Here is a 19,490-nt window from a genome sequence, read left to right as displayed (position 1 = left end):
TGTAAATCAAAAGTTAAAAAAAAACGGGGGTGTAGTCCTGATATTGATATAAGAGTGGGGGGTCAATGTCAAAATATCCCAAAAAATATAGAAACTAGGATGTGAACGTTCGCACGTGCTGCAAAAAATTCAGAATAGGTGAAAATAGTGTTCGTCAAAATAGTCGGGTGGTGTGATTTCCTAGGGTTTGGCGGCACCACTCCTTTTTTTTCCTTTCTTCTCCGATTTTCTTTGATCATCGGCGGTTGACCGTTACCTAAAAGTTATTGCTGGTCTTGTTTTCCGTGTCCGATTGTCTCCCTGTAGTTAGCACGACCTTCTTTGAGGGAAATGCTTGCAGAAAGGGAGGCGAAGCTTCTCCTCCCTCCTCCTGGTGGTGGCGATTTAGATCCTTTGGGATTTAATTCTCTACCAAAACAGAGTAGCTCTGGTGAGGGGAAATCGGATTTTCCTAGTGGATCTTCTGAACAAAGCAAAGAGGCTAATTGGGCTTCTCTGTTTCGTAAAAGTGATAGACAGTCTCGATCTAAACTGGAGTTCTCGCCTTCTATGTTAAATGAAGTGGGTGAGCCTGAGATCTATCTTGAGGAGTTTGATGATGAGATCAGGGAGTGTGAGAATCTTCTCGTTGGATCGTTTGTGGGGCAACGATTATCATTTCCTGTAGTTCGACGAATTTTGATTGCTCGTTGGAGGCCGAAAGGTTATATGATCTTAACTGTTCATGGTGAGTCTGCTTACTTGATTCGGTTTTCATTGGAGGAGGATAGGCAGAGAGTTCCTGATATGGAGCCTTTCTTTATTGCCAATATGTTGTTCACAGTTAGGCCTTGGGAGTTGTTTATTGAAGATGAGATTGATTCAATGAATAATCTGCCTATGTGGGTATGTTTTAGAGGTGTTCCTATGTTTGTATGGAACCCTAAAGGGCTAGCTAGGATTGCTAGTCAGATTGGGAGGCCAATAATACTTGATGAACCTACTGAGAAGCGTACTAGAACTGCTTATGCTCGAGTATGTATAGAAATCTCGAAGGACTGTACTATGCCTGAGGTCCTTTCATTCAGGGTGAAGGGGAAGAGAAAGTTTGAGGTTAGGGTTGAGTATTCATGGAGGCCACTTAAGTGTTCCAACTGTGGCTCGTTTGGGCATGCTCATAGGAGGTGCAAGGAACCTGTTCGACGTAATGCTCATGAGAGTTCTGATGTTAAAATGGATACAGCTAACAATATGTCAAAGGAGCAGGGTTCAACCCAATTGTTTGCTCCTGCTCAAGGTTTGAAATCTCCTGAGGTTTCCCTTGCAAAGAGCTTTTCTCCTATTAATACAAACACTTGTGCTCAGATGAAAATGCCCCAGGGTGTTTTCTCTGCAAAGAGTGTTATTGGAGAGGCTTCATCTTCAGCCCCTCGCTTGTCAGAGACAGTGATGGGGGAGAGTGGCTGGACTGAAGTAAAGTCCAAAAAGCATACTAAGAATGAGGGTAATATGAGAGCATTTATGCCCACTGTGTTAGAAGAGAGAGGTAAAGTAAAGGCTTCTAAAAGGCAGTGTACATGTGGCTGAAGCTGGTGTGAAGGAGAATTTGAATGACAATGGTGAAGGGGTGATGAATATGGATGAAGGAGATAGTGTGGCTTCTGTGGGGTAGCCAATAAGGTTGCTCTATTTGGTAAAGGAGTTGTTGGGGGCATGGGGTGCCTGGTTGGAGGGGGAGGGCACCTTCCAGAATTTTAAATGATTAGTGTATGATTTTGGAATGTGAGGGGGCTAAATGACTCTCTCAGGAGGAAGGAAGTGGTGAAGTTTATTAGGAGTAGTAGTTTAAGCTTGTGTGTTGTTTTAGAGACTAGAGTAGATGTAGCTAATAAAGATAAGGCTAAGAGGTTGCTTATGCCTACTTGGGAGTGGGAGAATAACTATTGTAGTGATAAGTTAGGTAGAGTGTGGTTGTTATGGGACTCTAGCCAAGTTACTGTAACTGATTGTGTGAAGACTGATCAGGTTGTGACTTCTAAGGTATGTTTAAAGGATGGGAGGTGGTTTCTTCTTACTTGTGTGTATGCTAGGAATGTGCCTAGGGAGAGAAGGGAGTTATGGAGTGAGCTGAGGAGAATTGCTGCAGTTTATGAGGGACCATGGTTAGTCATGGGTGATTTTAACTGTGTGTTGCAGGTGGATTAGAAAGTTGGGGGTGCTTTACTTCATCAGAGGGGTGTGAAAGAATTCAAAGAGTGTGTTGATGATGCTAAACTCTTTGATTGTCCTTTTTCAGGTAACTTGTTTACTTCGACTAATTCTCAAAGGGGGGATAGGTGCATTTCTGAAAAGTTGGATAGGGCCCTAGTTAATATTGAATGGAGTCAGGAATTCACTAATGCTAAGGCTGAATTTCTGGCGTCTCTGATCATTCTCCATGTGTGGTTTCTCTTTTTGAGAAGGAGAGAGCAGGGTCTAGGCCTTTTATATTCTTTAATTGCTGGATAGAGGAGGATGGCTTTATGGAGGTGGTTGATGAAGCTTGGAAGGTCCAAGTTACTGGGAATCCTATGTTTAGACTGGTGTGCAAACTCAAGAGAGTTAAAGCTGCTCTTAAGGAGTTGAAGAGGGAGAGATTCTCTGGTTTTGCTGATCAAGTTATTCTAGCCAGGAGGAGAATGGAGGAGTGTCAATCTCAGCTGCAAATGAGGCCTCTTTCTGAAGAGGCTAGGATAGAGGAGAGGGTAGCTGTTGCTGATTTTTCAAAGAAGGCCAGGATGGAAGAGTCCATGCATAAGCAAAAATCCAGGGTCCAAAATATAGAGTTGGGTGATAGTAATACTAGGTTTTTCATGCTTCATTAAAAGAGAGAAGGTCAAGGAATACCATCTCCTTTTCTGTACAACAGTCTAGGTGAGAAGGTGGTGAGTTCTTCCTTGGTTGCTGAAGAATGTGTGCAGTTCTTTCAACAAATGTTTAGGGTCTCTGAGTTTCCTTTGGAGATTCCTGAGCTGCTTGATAATATGGAATTTGGGAGTACCTTGATTAGTCATGATGCTGATTTGTTGACCAGGAAGGTGACTAGGGATGAGGTGGTCCAGGCTCTTGCTACAATTGGCCTAGAAAACGCTCCTGGTCCTGATGGGTTTACTTCTCATTTCTTTAGGGCTTGTTGGGAGATAGTTGGGGATGATTTTACTGAGGCTGTTTTGAGATTTTTTTTTTTTTGAAGTGGTCAGCGGGGATTAAAGGGACCCCGACCCTATATTATTGAAACAAAAGATCAATACAAAAGTTCAAAAGGCAACAGCCTAAAGCAAGACCACAAACAAAAACAATAAACAAAATACATCTCAAGGCACACTAGGCCAATGCTTCCTGATTCTAATATCCCCCTTCCTGTCATCCTCCACAATAGAAGCAAGCTCTCCTGGCAAGTCAGCAACATTCAAATGAATCACATCTCCTATCTTCATTTTGGAGAGATAGTCAGCTGCACTATTAACCTCTCGGTAAACATGCTTCACCTTACAACCTATGAAGCACTCCATCTTACTCTTGATTTTGGACCAGAGAGCACGAGCTTTCCAAGGGACCTGACTAGCCTGATCCCCAAGAGCGGACACCACAGCAGCAGAGTCTGAAGCTATGATAATGAACTGAAGACCCATAGACTCAGCCAGCTCCAAGCCTAAGTTAACACCCTGCAACTCATGAAAAAACACACTCTGCACTAGAGTAGGAGTAGCACAGGCAGCAAGAACTATACCTTGAGCATTTCTAATCAAAGCACCATACCCAGCCCTATCCTTACCCATGGCTCCATCAGTACTAACCATGACCCAGCCTTCATCAGGAGCTTTCCATCTGTGCCCCTTGGCCACAAGCCTGACCAAAGCTCTGTTAACATTCAGCACCTCAAGAATTCTCCTATTAGTAGCTGATTCTTCAATCCTAGCCCCCCAACCAGCAACCTTAATCTTCAGCTCAGAGAGAATAACATAAATAACTTCCATTTCAGACATGCTCTTGTGTTGAAAGGCTCTAAAGTTCCTTTCTCTCCAGACATGATACACAAAAGCATTGAGAATCAAGCAGCCCATTCTCTTTTTCAAAGTATTACCACTAAATTGGGCAATACACCAATCAATAGCCTAGTCCCAAGCAGAGAAAGCAATAGGTTGCAAATCAAGCAATTGCAAAAGATCCCTCCAAATAGAAGTAGAAAACTTACATCCAAACAACAGGTGGAAATCAGATTCATCCTCATGAGAGCAAAGAAAACAAGCCCTCTGCACCTGCATACCCCAAGAAATAAGTTTCAAGTTGGTCTTTAACCCCCTATGCAAAGCTACCCAAGTGATAAAGCAGTGCCTAGAGATAGAAGAAGGAAACCAGACCAATCCCTTCCAAGAAACCTGGCTAGCTTTGTTTCTAAGATGCTCATAAGTCTCCTTAAGAGTGAACTCCCCATACTTACTAACCAACCATACAGCCCTATCTTCTGGAGAAACCCCAATAAGAGGGGAATGCAAGGAGGAGACAACAGGTTCAATCAGAGGGAGCAAATAAGAAGGAAAGTTCCAATTCCCTTCAAGGATGAAATCAGACACTAGGGAACTAAGACTGAAATTAGAAGCAAATCTTAAGTTCTCCACAAAGAACTCATAAAGCAAGCCCTGAGGATGCCAAATGTCCAACCAGAACTTCAGAGTAGTACCACTCCCAAGCTGATGAAATATCATATGCTTAGCCTGCTCCCTGCTCCCTAGAATCCTCCTCCAACACCTAGAACAGTCATTAGGGACCTTCATAACCCAAAAACCCTTATCCTTGATTAGGTTGTTAGTGACCCATCTCACCCAAAGAGTATCTCTGCCACTAACTATATCCCACACATGCCTAAGATTGAGAGCATTATTCAGAGTCTAAACACTTCTAATGCCCAACCCCCCTTCTTCCTGAGGAAGACAAACAATTTGTCTCTTCACAGCTGGAGTCTTATGCCCAAGCTCATCCCCACTCCAAAGAAAATTGAAGAAAAGAGAGTCAAGCTCATTAAGCACCTTTTTAGGGAGCACAAAGACAAAAGTCCAATAGATAATCATGCCACACAACACTGCTTTGATAAGAAGAGACCTCCCAGCAAATGAAAGGTATCTAGCCTTCCAAGATTTGATCCTACCTTGCACCTTCTGAATGAGAGGGGCACAATCAGAATAAGTAAGTCTTGAAGCCACCAAAGGCAAGCCCAAATATCTCACGGGCAGAGCCCCCCATTGAAAACCTAGAATAGTCTGAAATCTCTCCTTCTCCTCAGATGCAATACCAGACCAGTACATGGTACTTTTGGCACAATTTACCCCTAAGCCAGTAGCTTTCTGAAGTCTATGAAGAACACTATGAAGAGCATTAGCATACTCATAATCTCCTTTAAGAAAAACCATTAAATTATCTGCAAAGCACAAATGAATAATCTTAGGATTCTTACACTTGGGGTGGAGATGAAACCTACCCTCAGCCTCCTCCTTCATAATAAGAGCAGAGAACACCTCCATAATAAGCACAAAAAGGTAAGGAGAGATAGGACATCCCTGCCTAAGCCCCTTCTTACCCTTGAAATAGCCATGAGAACCCCCATTCACAACAATAGAATATCTGGCAGAAGAGACACAAACATAAACCCAATTCACAAACTTCTCAGGAAGCTGAAATTTCCTTAAAATCTTGAGCAAGGCTGACCATCTGACAGTATCATAAGCCTTCCTAAGGTCAATTTTAACAGTACATCTTGGGGCCCCTCCCTTGTAGTTGTAATTCCTAACAATCTCATGAGCCATCATAATGTTATCTTGGATAGATCTCCCAGAAATGAAAGCTGATTGGTTCCCACTAACCATATGAAAAATGAACTACCTCAATCTAACTGTCAAAATCTTGGTAATGCATTTATAAATGACATTACAACAAGAGATGGGTCTAAAGTCCTTCATAGAAGAAGCATTCTGCACCTTTGGAATGAGAGAAACCAAGGTAGAATTAACCTCACCAAGAAGCTTCCCAGACCTGAAAAAGCTCTGGATAACAAGCACAAAATCATCCCCAACAATTTTCCAACAATGCTTAAAGAAGAAGGAAGAAAAACCATCTGGTCCTGGAGCCCTATCAGAACCACTAGATGAGAGAGCAAACACAGTTTCATCTCTACTCACCATCCTTACTAACTCCTCACAGTCCTCATAAGCCAATGGATGTTGGAACTGAAAAGAGTCAAGAATACTGTCCTCCTCATCATTAACATCAGCAGTACCCAACAAATTTTCATAATAGGACACACATTCAGCAATCACCTCCTCGGGATCATCCACTATCTCACCATTAGAGTTCTCAAGCTTTCTAATAAGATTCCTTGATCTCCTTTCCTTAATAGTACTATGGAAGAATTTGTTATTATTGTCATCCAAGGTAAGCCACCTAACTCTAGCTTGCTGCTTTAACATAGATGACTCGGCCTTAGCCTTAGAAGCATACTCTTCCACTGCCCTTCTCTCAACCCTTCTAAGCTCAGCATTAAGAGGATCCTCCTGAAGAGCCCCCTGAGCTCTAACCATCTCTGCCTGAGCAGTAGCAACCTGAGAAGGAAAATCTCTAAACTTAGCAGCCTTCCACTGGATAAGACTACTCTTAACAGCCTTGAGTTTAGACAGAAGCCTAAACATAGGATTGCCCTCCACTTTCTGATCCCAAACTTCTTCCACTAATTCCTTAAAACCAGTCTCCTCCACCCAGCAATTAAAGAACTTAAAAGGTCTCCTCCCTTAACTTGCACCTCATCAAGAGAAACTATAGCAGGTGAGTGGTCAGAAGATCTAGGCTCCCCAAAATCCACATTGGAACCAGGAAAGAGCTCAAGCCAATCAATATTAATTAGAACCCTATCAATCTTGGTCCAAATAGCAGCTACACCTTCCTGTCCATTAGACCAAGTAAAATAACAACCAGAAAAGGGACAATAAAAATGGAAAGATACCTGAGAGCACTCCAAAAACTCCTCAAACTGACTAGCCTTGACATCTGCCCCTCCAATCTTATCATCACACCCCATGATAGAATTGAAGTCACCCACGAACATCCAAGGAACCTCAAACTCAGCAGTCAACTCCTTGATATCCTTCCAAAGAATCTTCCTATCAACATCAAGATTGCTAGAGCTTACCAGAAGAGAAGAATCTCTGAATAGCCATAGTAAAATCCCCTCCAATAGCAAAGGTTAAAAACCTAGGGAAAGAGGAGAGAGAAACAGCCAACAAAAACCCTAACCCTATATAATATCCATTTCTCCTTCATTTAACACTAGACTTGAAAACCCTCTCAATCCATCTTTCTCTACTCCTTTCTATTTCTCTCCCATTTCTTCTCTAACCTATCTCTCCCATTTCTTCCCACTCATTTTCCTAATCATTTCCATTTCTTCTCTAACCTATCTCTCCTATTTCTTCCCACTCCTTCTCCTAATCATTCCCATATCTTCTCCAACCTATATTTTTCTCTACTATCTTTTCTTTCTCAAACCCTAAAATCATCTCCTTCTTCTTTCTCTAGCCTCCATCACCTCTTCTACCCAATTTCTTTCTCTTCTAATATTTCTAGATTTACTTTCTAATTCTATCCAATTTTCTTCTCTAATTTCTTTTCTACAACCATTCCTTTCTAATTTCTTTTCTAAACCTCTCTACTTTCACCTACTCTCAAAGTGTTATTAATTGGATTTGGAGCATACTTTGGATCATACTTGGGAACAATTGGAGCAAGGATTTGGGTGATTTCTTTTCTTTGTCTTATTTCCATGTATTTTGTTTTATCATGTATATGTCTCTAAATTTAATGAGTAACTAATCTTGTATTTAGGTTTGTAGAGGAAACCCATGCTTGGGTTTATTTTGAGATATGTTATTAATTAGTAAATCCTTCTATTGAGCTTCAATGTTTATTAGTTGTCATTTCATATTGATTCTATGATCTTTTCATCATTCATGCATCATAATTAGATATTTCATGTTTTTATTAAGTTATTAGATGAGATATGCTTTTTAGATAATGAATGATAGTTTAAGAATTTAGTTTTATATGATAGTCAATCAAATATATATGAATTTGAATTGTGTTATTAAAGAATATCTTCCGAAATTTAAATAGTTTATTACGTTAGATTCTGAGTTATACATGAAAAAAGGGATTTGTTAATGAAATGCATGTTTTAGATGGTCCATTTATGTGGTGGAATCAAGAACCCTAGATGTCTTTCCCACCTTGATTTCATTCTTATTAGTCTACGAGGGTATAACCCGTGCCCATAAGGCACGGACAGTATTTTCAAATGCGTTAAGTGAGGTGCACTTTAACGTAGAACATTTAGACATCACATCAGAGAAATCGATTTTAGTTTAACACAAAAATGAGCTAAACATTCAAAATAAATTAAAATAACATATGCCAAAAAATAATTAAATCAATTCCTTAACCTTCTTACTGCGGGGAACACCTGACCCTATTGACACCAACATGCTATCTTCATCATCTTTTTTTATCAATGAAAAAGTGGGTCTTATCAAGCTTCACAACTTCCCCAGGGTTGGTCTTCATGAGCAAATGTCTGCCGTCAAAATGTGGCAACACAAACTGAAACCTGCATAAGGCTTCAATCTGAATCACCGTGTGCTCGACAAATAGGCCTTCAATCTGAGTTAACGATGTGAAGAAAGGAAAAAAACTAATACATCATATCAACTTTACACATTTACATCAAATATAAGAAAAGTTATTCGCTTACAATATGGCCTCTATGGTACAATTACACATGTTCCTGAATAAGAGGGGTCTTCAAGACGAATTATCTCATGCCTTCTAGTTATAAATGAAGGTCAATCAATTCTTTCATCAAATTCTGTATTGCAATATGTGTTTTCCTTAGCGATTCTCTTAATGTGGGAAGTTGTGGTTTAATGAGTATTCCCTAATATGGTTAGGGACTTTGAGACATTGGCAAATAAGGAGGCAATAGATATGAGTTCATTACGCATTCCAACATGAGTTCCGAGTTTACATAATCTTTGGCATTGTTATGATAGAGAGGGAGAGAGAGAGAACCTCTTCACGTTCGACTGTGTGACCAAGTGGCATGATGATTTGGCTTACAGAGAATCAATTAGACCTCAATCCTCTGAAGGCATGAGACCTAGCTTTTAGTGATGCAGTTGTATAGGAATCAAAGTTGTTAATCTGCTCACTTAGATTAATTCTCCCTCACGAACCTAACCAGCAATGCAAGATGAACATTCTAGCAGTAGGGAAAACTATAACATATTAGTTGGAGCATAAAATATTTGCCAGAATCTGTCCAAGTCGATAGACAACATACCTAAATTACCAAAAAGAACATTCTATATAATTTAGTGTCTTTTAGTACTTCAACCATTGTGATGTAATAATGAAGAGCCAAATAAACATTTGAAGACCACAATAGGGCTAACGATTTAGCAAACATTTAAACACTGCAAGTTAAAAAATACCTGAGATGTCTCAAAGTATTTACAAAGAGATGAATCAAGCAAAAGCCTTACCAATCAACAATTATAGTTGCGTAGGGTTATGCATCTCCATTACCACCATTGATGTTGGGTTGATTATAACCATTAATACCATTCCTCGTCATATTTGATAGATGGTTATGCTAATGTCCATCGGTCTCAAATCCACCAGCACCACCACCAGTACTACCAGCGCCATTTCAGAATCCTTTTGATGGACAAACATTTTTGATCGGAGAATGAGCATTTGATTAGACTCTAATAACTCATTTACAAACCCATTAGGTTAAATCTATCTTCACGCACCACCTCGTTTACAAATTTCTCCATTACCATCTATTTCCAATAAGTTTAATTCTTTAGGTTAAATCGATTTGCCAAAAACTCAATCATGACCTTAAACTCAAACAAATCTAAACCTAAATTAAAACCTCAAACTCAAACAAACTAAAACCCTATTGTGACTATGAGTGAGAGAGAGGCATAATACCTGTGCGGCAGATAAGAGAGGGAGGGACAAAGAGCGACAGAGATGGAGCGTGAGAAAGTGTCAGGTCTAAATCAAAACCTGCAGCAATTCAATGGCGAGAAAAGATTTTAGATCAGGAAAAGTCGCATTGACATTATTAGAATAAGCATTTCCATAGCGTCATTTCTCAACTGAACAACATTAAACAACTAGAAACGAAACCTTCATAATTAATTTGCGGAAATGTGGGCTTACAAAATTTACATAGTAACTCGCATCAAGTTAGCTTCGCAAATGCTGGGTATATGCAAATGATATAAGAAACCCGCTCACATAGTTGAGATACTCCGTGCTTCTCTTGAAACCAACGAATTTGCCAAGACAAACGATCATACACAAAGATCCATATGTTCAAGCTGAAAAGAAATAGAAAAACAATGGTATTTGCTAATACATATAAGAAAAGACTTACCCGACCACTGTTGTAAGTATCAATCTAAGCATATCTTCTAGGAAATGTTGAAGTCCACCGCCAAAATGGTCAAATACGTAATGATCATCTACATGGAAATTTAACAAAATCTAGTGAGAAAGGATAAATCAAATAAATCAGTAGGTTAACAATAAAATTCGTAAACCCAAGAAACAAAATTGGGATTTATAGAGATTTTGCGCATATGAATTTATCTAATAAGAAAACAACTCTAAACGAACCTTACCTTTTTACGCGAGTGCAAAGAAGCAACAACAACATAAAGCGTATTGCACATATATGTATCCACTCTGAAGGGTAAATAAATTTTAGTCAGTCAGTCTCACATTATCATTTTGCAAGAATTGCAAGCTAACCTGAAACATAGAATCCAGAGTTCGTGAATCAAATACCATTAGGGTGTTTAACTATTATAGTAGCCCGGAATGTATGCATTTTTAATCATCAAACCCTAAAATTCCCCTAAATTAATTTTTGTCTTTCTCTCTCAAACCACTTCAGCTGAACAGAGACAGTTGTGTGTGTGAGATGAAGACGAACATAGAGAGAGAGAGAGTTACCTGATGGTGCAAATAGAAGGAAGAGAAAGAAGATGAGCCGAAAAGAATTACGTACATATCTCCAAATCACATAACGATGTCAATTTCTAAAGCACGGAAAGGTACAAAGGTTACGACGGTTAAGTACATCACAAAAAATAATAAAAGTCAAAACTATATAAAATCAGGCATAACCTGGTACAAACATGTTTTGTTTCATCGTCTATTTGAAACACATTAGCATGACCTATCGGATTTCTTCTCTATATTTAACATACGATTTTAGTTAACGTAAGATGTTAGTTAGCATAATACGTTTGCTAAACAAATTTATGAATCTGGAAAATTTAACATATAAAGACTGATATGAAGTAATGATATAATTCAAGAAAGGAAGTAATTTAAGAAATTTGATTCATACATTTCTTCAAACACCTTAACTACAGGAAGGTCACAGAGACTCCCTATAAATAAATCCCAGACTAATTATTCGTGCTTTCCTATAAATAAAACAGAGAGACAGAGACTCACGAAGTTTGGTCATTTCCTAAATCCAAATCATTAACCTACTTGTTATTCATAAAGGAGGATGTCATTGTTGCTTCAACCTTGATTAAGATGGATCGAAATCCGAGTCTTACTAATTCGAGTCACTTGACTTCCTTCTATGGATCGAAATGAGTTAAACCCACTAAAGATTAAGATGCAACCACTAAAGATTACTAATAAGGAACCACATATTTAACCCAAACAAAACTATCATCAAATCTCATGTTTAACACAAACATAACTATTATCAAATCTCATATTTAACCAAAACAAAACTATCATCAAATCCAATATTTTAACATCAAAACTAACTCAAATATTCTCAACCATTATCAAAAAATGATTAACTAAACCCAGCAAGTTTACTAACCTAAAATTGTTTGGGTTAGTTGTACTGATTTTCAAACCCAGCAAGTTTAACCTAAAATTGATCATCAAAAGTTATCAAAACTAACCCAAACATTGTCAAAAGTTATCAAAACTAACACAACAAATTTAATCTCAAAACTTTCTATAAAGAGGACTATTAAGAAGAAAGTACCTGCTACCCTTAAAACCCTACATCCAGAGATAGAAAATAGAGATTGTGAATGAGAGAGAGGGAGAAAGAGAGAGGGAGAGAGAGAGAGATCCCCGCATGAAAAATGGAGAGAGATTGATGTGATATGAGCAGAAGATGAGAGAGGCGGAAGGAGATGAGCCTGGAAAGAAATGTGCGATGGAAGGAGATGAGCGGGAAAGAGTGTTAGAATTAGAAATAAAAAAAATAAATCCCAACCTTTTGAAATTGGGCATCTTTAGGAGATGCTCTTTCTTATGATCTCAGCCATTGATGATTTTCCATCAAATGTAGACCATCCGATTTTGAAAAATTAAACCTCAAATACATCTTCCACCACTTGATATAAACTTTCAGAAGAGATCTTGACCGTTGGGAGGAGGGGAAAAGATACCCTCCTCCCTTTTTTTTGTAATAATGAGCGGGAAAAAAGGGTCCGGCCCTAACAAGCAACAAGCTAAGCAAGCTTAGCAGAACAAAAAGCTATCCAAAAAATACATCAAAACATTATGTCCAACATTTCCTGAGTCTAATTCTTCCTTTGGCATCATCATGCAAGATCTTGCTCAAATCAGGTGGAATGTCCTTTAGGTTCATGATAATCTCATTTCTCGGCCTCAGTTTTGCAAGGAAGTCAGCTGCTTGATTGACTTCACGCACCACATGCTTGACTTTTACAATGTTGGAAACCTGCCCATAATCTTTTAATACTAGCCCACACCCTCCAAGCAGGCCAAGGAGGTAATCTTGAAAAATCCGAGAGAAGGCAATATGAAGCCATAGAGTCAGTCCCAATAATAACATTTGGAGCTAGAAGCTGGCGTGCTAGTTTAAGCCCCAACTCCACACCCTGAAGTTCATGAATCAGAATAGAAGCACAATTAGCCGAGCCAGCCCCCATAGCCTGAACCTTCCCCTCAACATTTCTAAGAACAACTCCATACCCAGCAGACTGGTTATCAAGAGAACCGTCTGAATTCAGCAGCAAGTATCCTATATCAGGGGGCTCCCACTTGAAACCTTTGATTTTAGGTCTGGAAAGGGTGCTAAGGTTCCATCTGTCAGCAGTAGTCCAATTATGTATGTTGTCTTCAGTCCTACCTAGCCAAGCAGCAACTGTGATGCGAATTTCCTCATCAATGAGCTTTAAAATGCCCCCAGCTGTGTTACTCCTTTGTCTAAACATTCTATGATTTCTTTCCTCCCATATGTGGTAGATAAAACTATTAAAAGTGAGGCGACCCAACTTAGCTAGAAGGGAAATCCCTTTGAAATGTTCACAACACCAATCAATCTCCTGTTCAATAGAAGGGAAACACTACCTGTGGAACCCAAGCTTGCTGAGCAAAGAAGTCCACACACCCTGAGAGAAAACACAACCAAACAACAAATGAAAGGTATTTTCCACTCCATTATCACATAGCACACAACAATCAGAGACATTTAAGCCCCATTGCCTCAATTTATCCTTTGTGTCGAGACCATTGTGGAAGACAAGCCAGCTGATGAAGCAATGCCTAGGGATGCAGTTACTAAACCACAACAGATGCTTCTAAGGAACCTCCTGACTTTTTGGCCTAATTGCTTCATAAGTGTTCTTGAGAGAGTAATCACCTTGTGTACTGACCTTCCAAACTTTCCTATCTTCATTGAAATTATCAATGGGAACCTCAATGAGAGTATCAAAGACCCCTTTCAGAACATGCCTTAGGCTTTCAGGAACACGCCATTCCCCCCTCATGAATAAAAGCAGCAACCTTGGTCTTAAGATGTAACCCAGAACAGTACCTGTCCATATCATCATAAAGATTAAGCAAAATCCCCTCTGGATGCCAGGCATCAGTCCAGAACTAAGTGTTTTCTCCATTGCCAATAAGGTTGAAGATTAAATCATGAGCCAGGGGCCTACAAGCCAGAACCTTCCTCCAGCACCAGGAACAATCATGAGGAGCATTCATTTGCCAAAAGTCTTGGCCCCTGATCAGATTTTTGCTGACCCATCTCACCCAAAGGGTGTCCTTGCTGATAGAAATGTCCCAAACATGTCTCAAGTTGAAAGCCCAGTTTAGAGTTTCAATGTCTCTAATACCAAGGCCCCCTTCAGACCTGGGGAGGCAGCCCAAGCTCCATTTGACCTTGGCCTTTTTGTGTTTTAGCTCAATACCAGACCAAAGAAACCTGCTCATAATGCTATTGATCTCCTTGTAGACCCTCTTAGGGAGCACAAACACAGAGAGCCAATATAAGACCATACTATTCAAAACAACATTAATAAGCAGCATCCTACCAGCAAAGGTGAGCAACCTAGCCTTCCATGTGTGTACTCTGTTTTGAATCTTTTGAATAAGAGGAAGGCAATCAGCATAGGAGAGCCTAGAAGACAACAGGGGAAGCCCAAGATATCTGATGGGTAAATCTCTCCTTTGAAAACCCAAAATCTGAACAATATCCTCAATAGCATTGTCACTGAAACAAGCAAAGAAAATAGAAATTTTTCCACTATTAACAGCCAAACCAGTGCAAGCATAGAATTCATCTAAAACCTTCTTAAGAGAGAGAGAGCAGACTCACTATCACCTCTCATGAATACCATTAGGTCATCAACAAAACAAAGATGGGTGACTATTGGGTTCTTGCATTTAGGGTGCAGATGGAAAGAGCCCACTTGATGTTCCTTTTGCAAAAGGACTGCAAAAACCTCCATGACCATGACAAAGAGGTAAGGAGACAGGGGGCAACCTTGTCTCAAGCCTCTTTTCCCTTCAAAATAGCCATTAACACCCCCATTAACCACCACATAGAACTTTGGGGTAGTAATACAAGCCTCAATCCATTTGATGAAGATTGGGAGCAACCCAAAATTTGCCAAGATTTTCAAAAGGGCAGACCATCTAATAGTATCATAGGCCTTTTTGAGGTCAATCTTGACATAGCACCTAATAAGGCCATTCTTTCTCCCATAGGTTCTGACCAGCTCATGGGCCAACATAATGCTGTCTTGAATGGATCTGCCAGAGATAAAGGCAGATTGAGTCTCACCCACTAAATCTCTACTAACCTTCGCCTAATAGTGAGGATCTTTGTATTGGTCTTATAGATGACATTACAGCAAGCAATTGGTCTAAAATCACCCATGGAATTCACATTAGGAACCTTAGGAACTAAAGTAAGAAGGGTAGAATTTACCACACCCAAAAGCTTCCCAATCTTGAAAAAAGTCAGCACAGCTCTGGTGAAGTCATCTCCCACTATATGCCAGCACTTCTTGAAAGAAAGAAGAAAAACCATCAGGCCCAGAGGCTTTGTCCGACCAAATGGTGGAAAGAGCAAAGACCACCTCATCCCTTGAGACAGGAGCAACTAAGGGAAGCACTCCACCGCTAGGAAGGGTCCCTTCAAAATCAAAGGAAGCAAGGATTCTGTCCTCCTCATCCCCAGCTTCAGTAGTGCCAAAGAAGGAGTGATAAAAAAACCCCACACTTCATCTATAACATCTTGCTGGTCCTCAAGAACCACCCCAGCAGCATTAGTAATTTTATGAATGCTATTCCTAGCCCTTCTTTCTTTAATAGTGCCATGGAAGAACTTAGTGTTATTATCATCAGCAGCCAGCCATTGGATTCTAGCTTTTTGTCTAAGCATTGATGCCTCAGACCTAGCTAAATGAGTATAGTGATTCAAGACCTCTCTTTCCTGCTGCCTGAGATTCACATCATGAGGATTATCATGGAGCTCATTTTGCACCTCCTCCACAACCTTCCTAGCAAGAACAACCTTCTTAGAGAAGTGTTGAAATCTTGCCACTTTCCACTGAATTAGTCTAGCTTTAACCCTCTTAAGTTTAGTAATAAGTTGGAACATAGGGGTGCCTTGCACAGGAGCAGCCCATTCCTTCTTAACCAAATCTAAAAACCCAGGTTCATCACACCAGGCATTAAAGAACTTGAAAGGTCTCCTCCCAATGTGAGCCACCTCAAAGAGGGAAAAAATTGCAGGGGAATGATCAGAAACTCCAGGGGGTAAGAAGCTCACTTTGGAGTCAGGGAAGATGTCTAACCATTGCACATTAATGATAACTCTATCAAGTTTAGAGAAGATACAAGCTTCACCTTCTTGATTGTTGTTCCAAGTATAAAAGTAGCCAATGAATGGGCAATCCAACAGCTCAGCCTCCTGCACACAATTAGAAAAATCAATTAAATGGCTGGGTCTCACATGCCTATCATCATAGGTAATAACATTTACTGCTATTAGTTGGTCAGAAATGAATAGTAGCCTCACATTCAAAACATTAGGGTCCCAAGCTAACCAAATTCTGCCCCCAGCACAAGCTGAATCATTATCAAGAAAATGCAAGAATGGATTAATAGCCCTCTGAACAGAGGCTTTATTCACTAAAGAGACCTTTGTCTCCACCATACCAAACAAACTTAACTTATGTACTCTCATGAGACTTTTCACCTCACTTATTTTTGAGGGGCCATTCAAGCCCCTCATGTTCCAGCATCACCAATTAACCATTTAAACCAATGAGGGTGGTTTAAGTTTCCTTCCCTTCAGCCCCCCAGGCTCCTTTGCTAAAGCACCCTCCTTATTAGAGAAAAGAGCAATAACATTTGCTACTCCCTCATTTGTGCTCTCCTTCCTGGTCACAACTTCATCTCTTTCAACCATGCCCTCCTCATACTGAGACCCATATGGGGCCAGGCCCCCACCTTCAATGCCATCCATGGCTACTTCCTCCTCACCAGAAGCCCCTTCTTCTGAAAGACAAACCCTCTTGGAAGCCTTCCCCTCAGCTTGATCTTCAAGAGGTGTAGCACCCGAGAGTTGCCTCCCAACTGAGTAGGTTTTATTTTTCCTCTTAACCACAGGAATCCACTCCCCTTCTAGAGTGACTAAATCAGCTTGTGTACTGCTAGAGCCCTTGGTATCCCTGATGACAGTGTTAACTTCCTGCATCTCATTAAGAATTGAGAATCTGGAACCATGATCAAGAGATTTACCATTTGGCTTGGAAGCCAACCGCTTACCCATAGTAGCAGTGTACCCAGAAGCATAGCCCACTGGCTTCTTAATGTTAGGCTGCAAGTTCTCCTTGGCATTATATCGAACAGGCTGAGGACCATTATTTGTAACACTCCTGGAAGCTTTCATATGGTTAGTGTTCATACCTCCTCTAGCCTGGTGCCTAGTTTCATTTGTCTGCACCTTCTCCTCTGCAGTCTTAGAGACATAGGGACATCTACCCCCTGAATGACCAATTCCCCGCAGACAACACAGAGTAGAGGGCGCCAAGCATACTCCACAACAATATGACATACACGAGAGTCATCCCCCACAATGGCTACCTCTGATGGGAACTTACAATCTCTCCCAATCTCAATACCAACACGAGCATAACCCATTCGAGATTTTGACTCAGTGGGTTGATCAAGCATAATTGGCTTACCTAAGGTGCTAGCAATACGAGCCAAACCCTTTGGGTTCCATAACAATAAAGGGACCTTCCTGAAACAAACCCAAACAGGAACAGTATCAAGATTTTGAATCTCTTCCTCAAGGAAGGGAGCCCAGGGTCTAGTAACAAAGAGATGGTCGAGGATGAACAAAGGTTCATGCTCAAGAGTTCTCTGACGATCTTCCTCCAAGCTGAACCTCATGATGTAAGCAGCATCACCATGAACAGTCAGCTTCAACTATCCTTTTAGTTGCCAAGCCTTCAATAAAGCTTTATAAACCAGCTGAAAAGGAAGGCGACGTCCAACAAAGGAACCCACAAGCCAGGATTCACACTCCCTCAATTCATTAGTAAAATCTGAAGAACAAAAGGTCGCCACTGGTTCACCATTAACAATGGTGGGTGCCGTGTATTCCAGAGGAGTTCGAGTAGTAGTCTTCTTTTTAAGAACACAGAGAAGCCCAATTTGTTTTAAGAGATGAGCTGGGATGAGCAGGAGGTTCATTCCCATCTAATTTCGCCTCTCCTGGATTCTTCTGTTCTGAGGAAGATCCACCTCCATTCAGAGATGAACCTCCATCGCCAGAAGTGGGAGGACGAACATTCGCCTCCCTTGTTACCAGCATACCACCACGAAGGGAGCAGCACTGATTACAAGGAAGACTATCAAACTGATGAACGGAATTCCTACTAGTAACCCAAGAAAATTGGAGAAGATGACAGGCGGCGCCGGAAAGTGAAAAGAAAACCTAAAAAATCGCCCAACCCGAGAGCTTCTCCCTCACCTCATTGCCGTTAAATTTAATTTACAGTTTGGTTCAGTTTACCCTCCTCCCTTATTATATAGATTAGTATTGTTTTCTTTTTAAATAGTTTTCAAAATCAAATCAAATTTTCGAAAGGGTTTTTAATTTAAGATTTAGGTGAAATTGCTTGTCCCTTGGAACGATACTCGGAATTATTAAAAGTACTTTAACTTGATCCCTACACTTGGGGAATATACCTATTTTAGGCCTATCACTGGGCATGAAAGATCACAGACACAGCCTGCAGCAAACATAAAACTACATCAACCACTCTATCACCCAAGGTAATAAGAGTTCGAGGGGCACAAAATATTACCTGGGCGCCGCCGATGGCCTCGCGCCTCATCGCCTCCTCAACACCCAACTCACCAAGGAAGTCGACATCACCATCCAAGTAGTAGAGATAACACAATCCTTGCACAAAAGAAGGGTCTTGGAACACTGATGCACCCTCGGGCACGCTCAACCGAAGGGGTCGGCTTGACTGAGGTAGTCGAAGGTCCGACTGGCCGAGATGGAGCAGACTGAAGCTTCATTTTCTTCGCGCCCTTACGGCAAGTTCTTTTGCCGATGGTGGAAGAATGCTCCGTGGATGCATATCGTCAGCTAAACAAGTCAAACAGAAAAAGGAACTGAAACATAATGCAACTATAACTCGTTAGTTTAAGCAAATGATGTACCTATCGGAACGATAGAAAGAGGGCGAGTGATACGTTGGTGTCGAAGGTTCGTCGGACAAAGAAGAGTCTTCTAATCTCTCCTCTCGACCTCTAACCAAGTGAAAGCCTCAAGTCTAGACTTGGCTTCCTCGAAAGTCAGACCGTGGCGGTTGCCTTTCTTCACACCTAAGCAGAAGATATTCAGGTGACAAAACTTCTTACTTTACAAAAATCAAACAAACAACACATGCATAACTCACTAGGGCGACGCCAGCCAAGCGGAAAGTTCTGCTTAGCACTACTACCAAACATGCCGCAAACGAAGAAGTATCGACGTTGCCAATCCCTGTCGCATTTGGTCAAATTGAGGATGAGGTGGACCATATTGT

At 40.6% G+C, this 19,490-nt stretch overlaps 2 protein-coding genes across 2 annotated transcripts; both read right to left on the bottom strand.

The window, feature by feature from the left end:
* Positions 1-3,332: 3,332 nt before the first annotated feature.
* Positions 3,333-4,004, bottom strand: LOC147549034 (uncharacterized). Its single transcript, XM_086668183.1, has one exon. The coding sequence runs from the start codon at positions 4,002-4,004 to the stop codon at positions 3,333-3,335; it is 672 nt and encodes a 223-aa protein (XP_086524309.1).
* Positions 4,005-15,535: 11,531 nt separating this feature from the next.
* LOC147549033 (uncharacterized) lies at positions 15,536-16,672 on the bottom strand. The gene has a single exon (XM_086668182.1). It carries the CDS (start codon positions 16,670-16,672, stop codon positions 15,536-15,538), a length of 1,137 nt encoding a protein of 378 aa, XP_086524308.1.
* Between the last annotated feature and the right edge of the window lie 2,818 nt (positions 16,673-19,490).

Source organism: Eschscholzia californica, unplaced genomic scaffold (assembly GCF_041429995.1).
Source record: "Eschscholzia californica isolate CP2 unplaced genomic scaffold, dmEscCali1.0.p SCAF_3, whole genome shotgun sequence".
Lineage (NCBI taxonomy): Eukaryota > Viridiplantae > Streptophyta > Magnoliopsida > Ranunculales > Papaveraceae > Eschscholzia > Eschscholzia californica.
The sequence above is the reverse complement of the archived record's forward strand: the minus strand, read 5'-3'. Positions and strand labels throughout refer to the sequence as shown.

What these genes read in the sequence shown, in the direction of transcription:
- LOC147549034 (XM_086668183.1), bottom strand. Translation starts at nt 4,004, where the DNA reads ATGTCTGAAATGGAAGTTATTTATGTTATTCTCTCTGAGCTGAAGATT.
- LOC147549033 (XM_086668182.1), bottom strand. Translation starts at nt 16,672, where the DNA reads ATGAGGGGCTTGAATGGCCCCTCAAAAATAAGTGAGGTGAAAAGTCTC.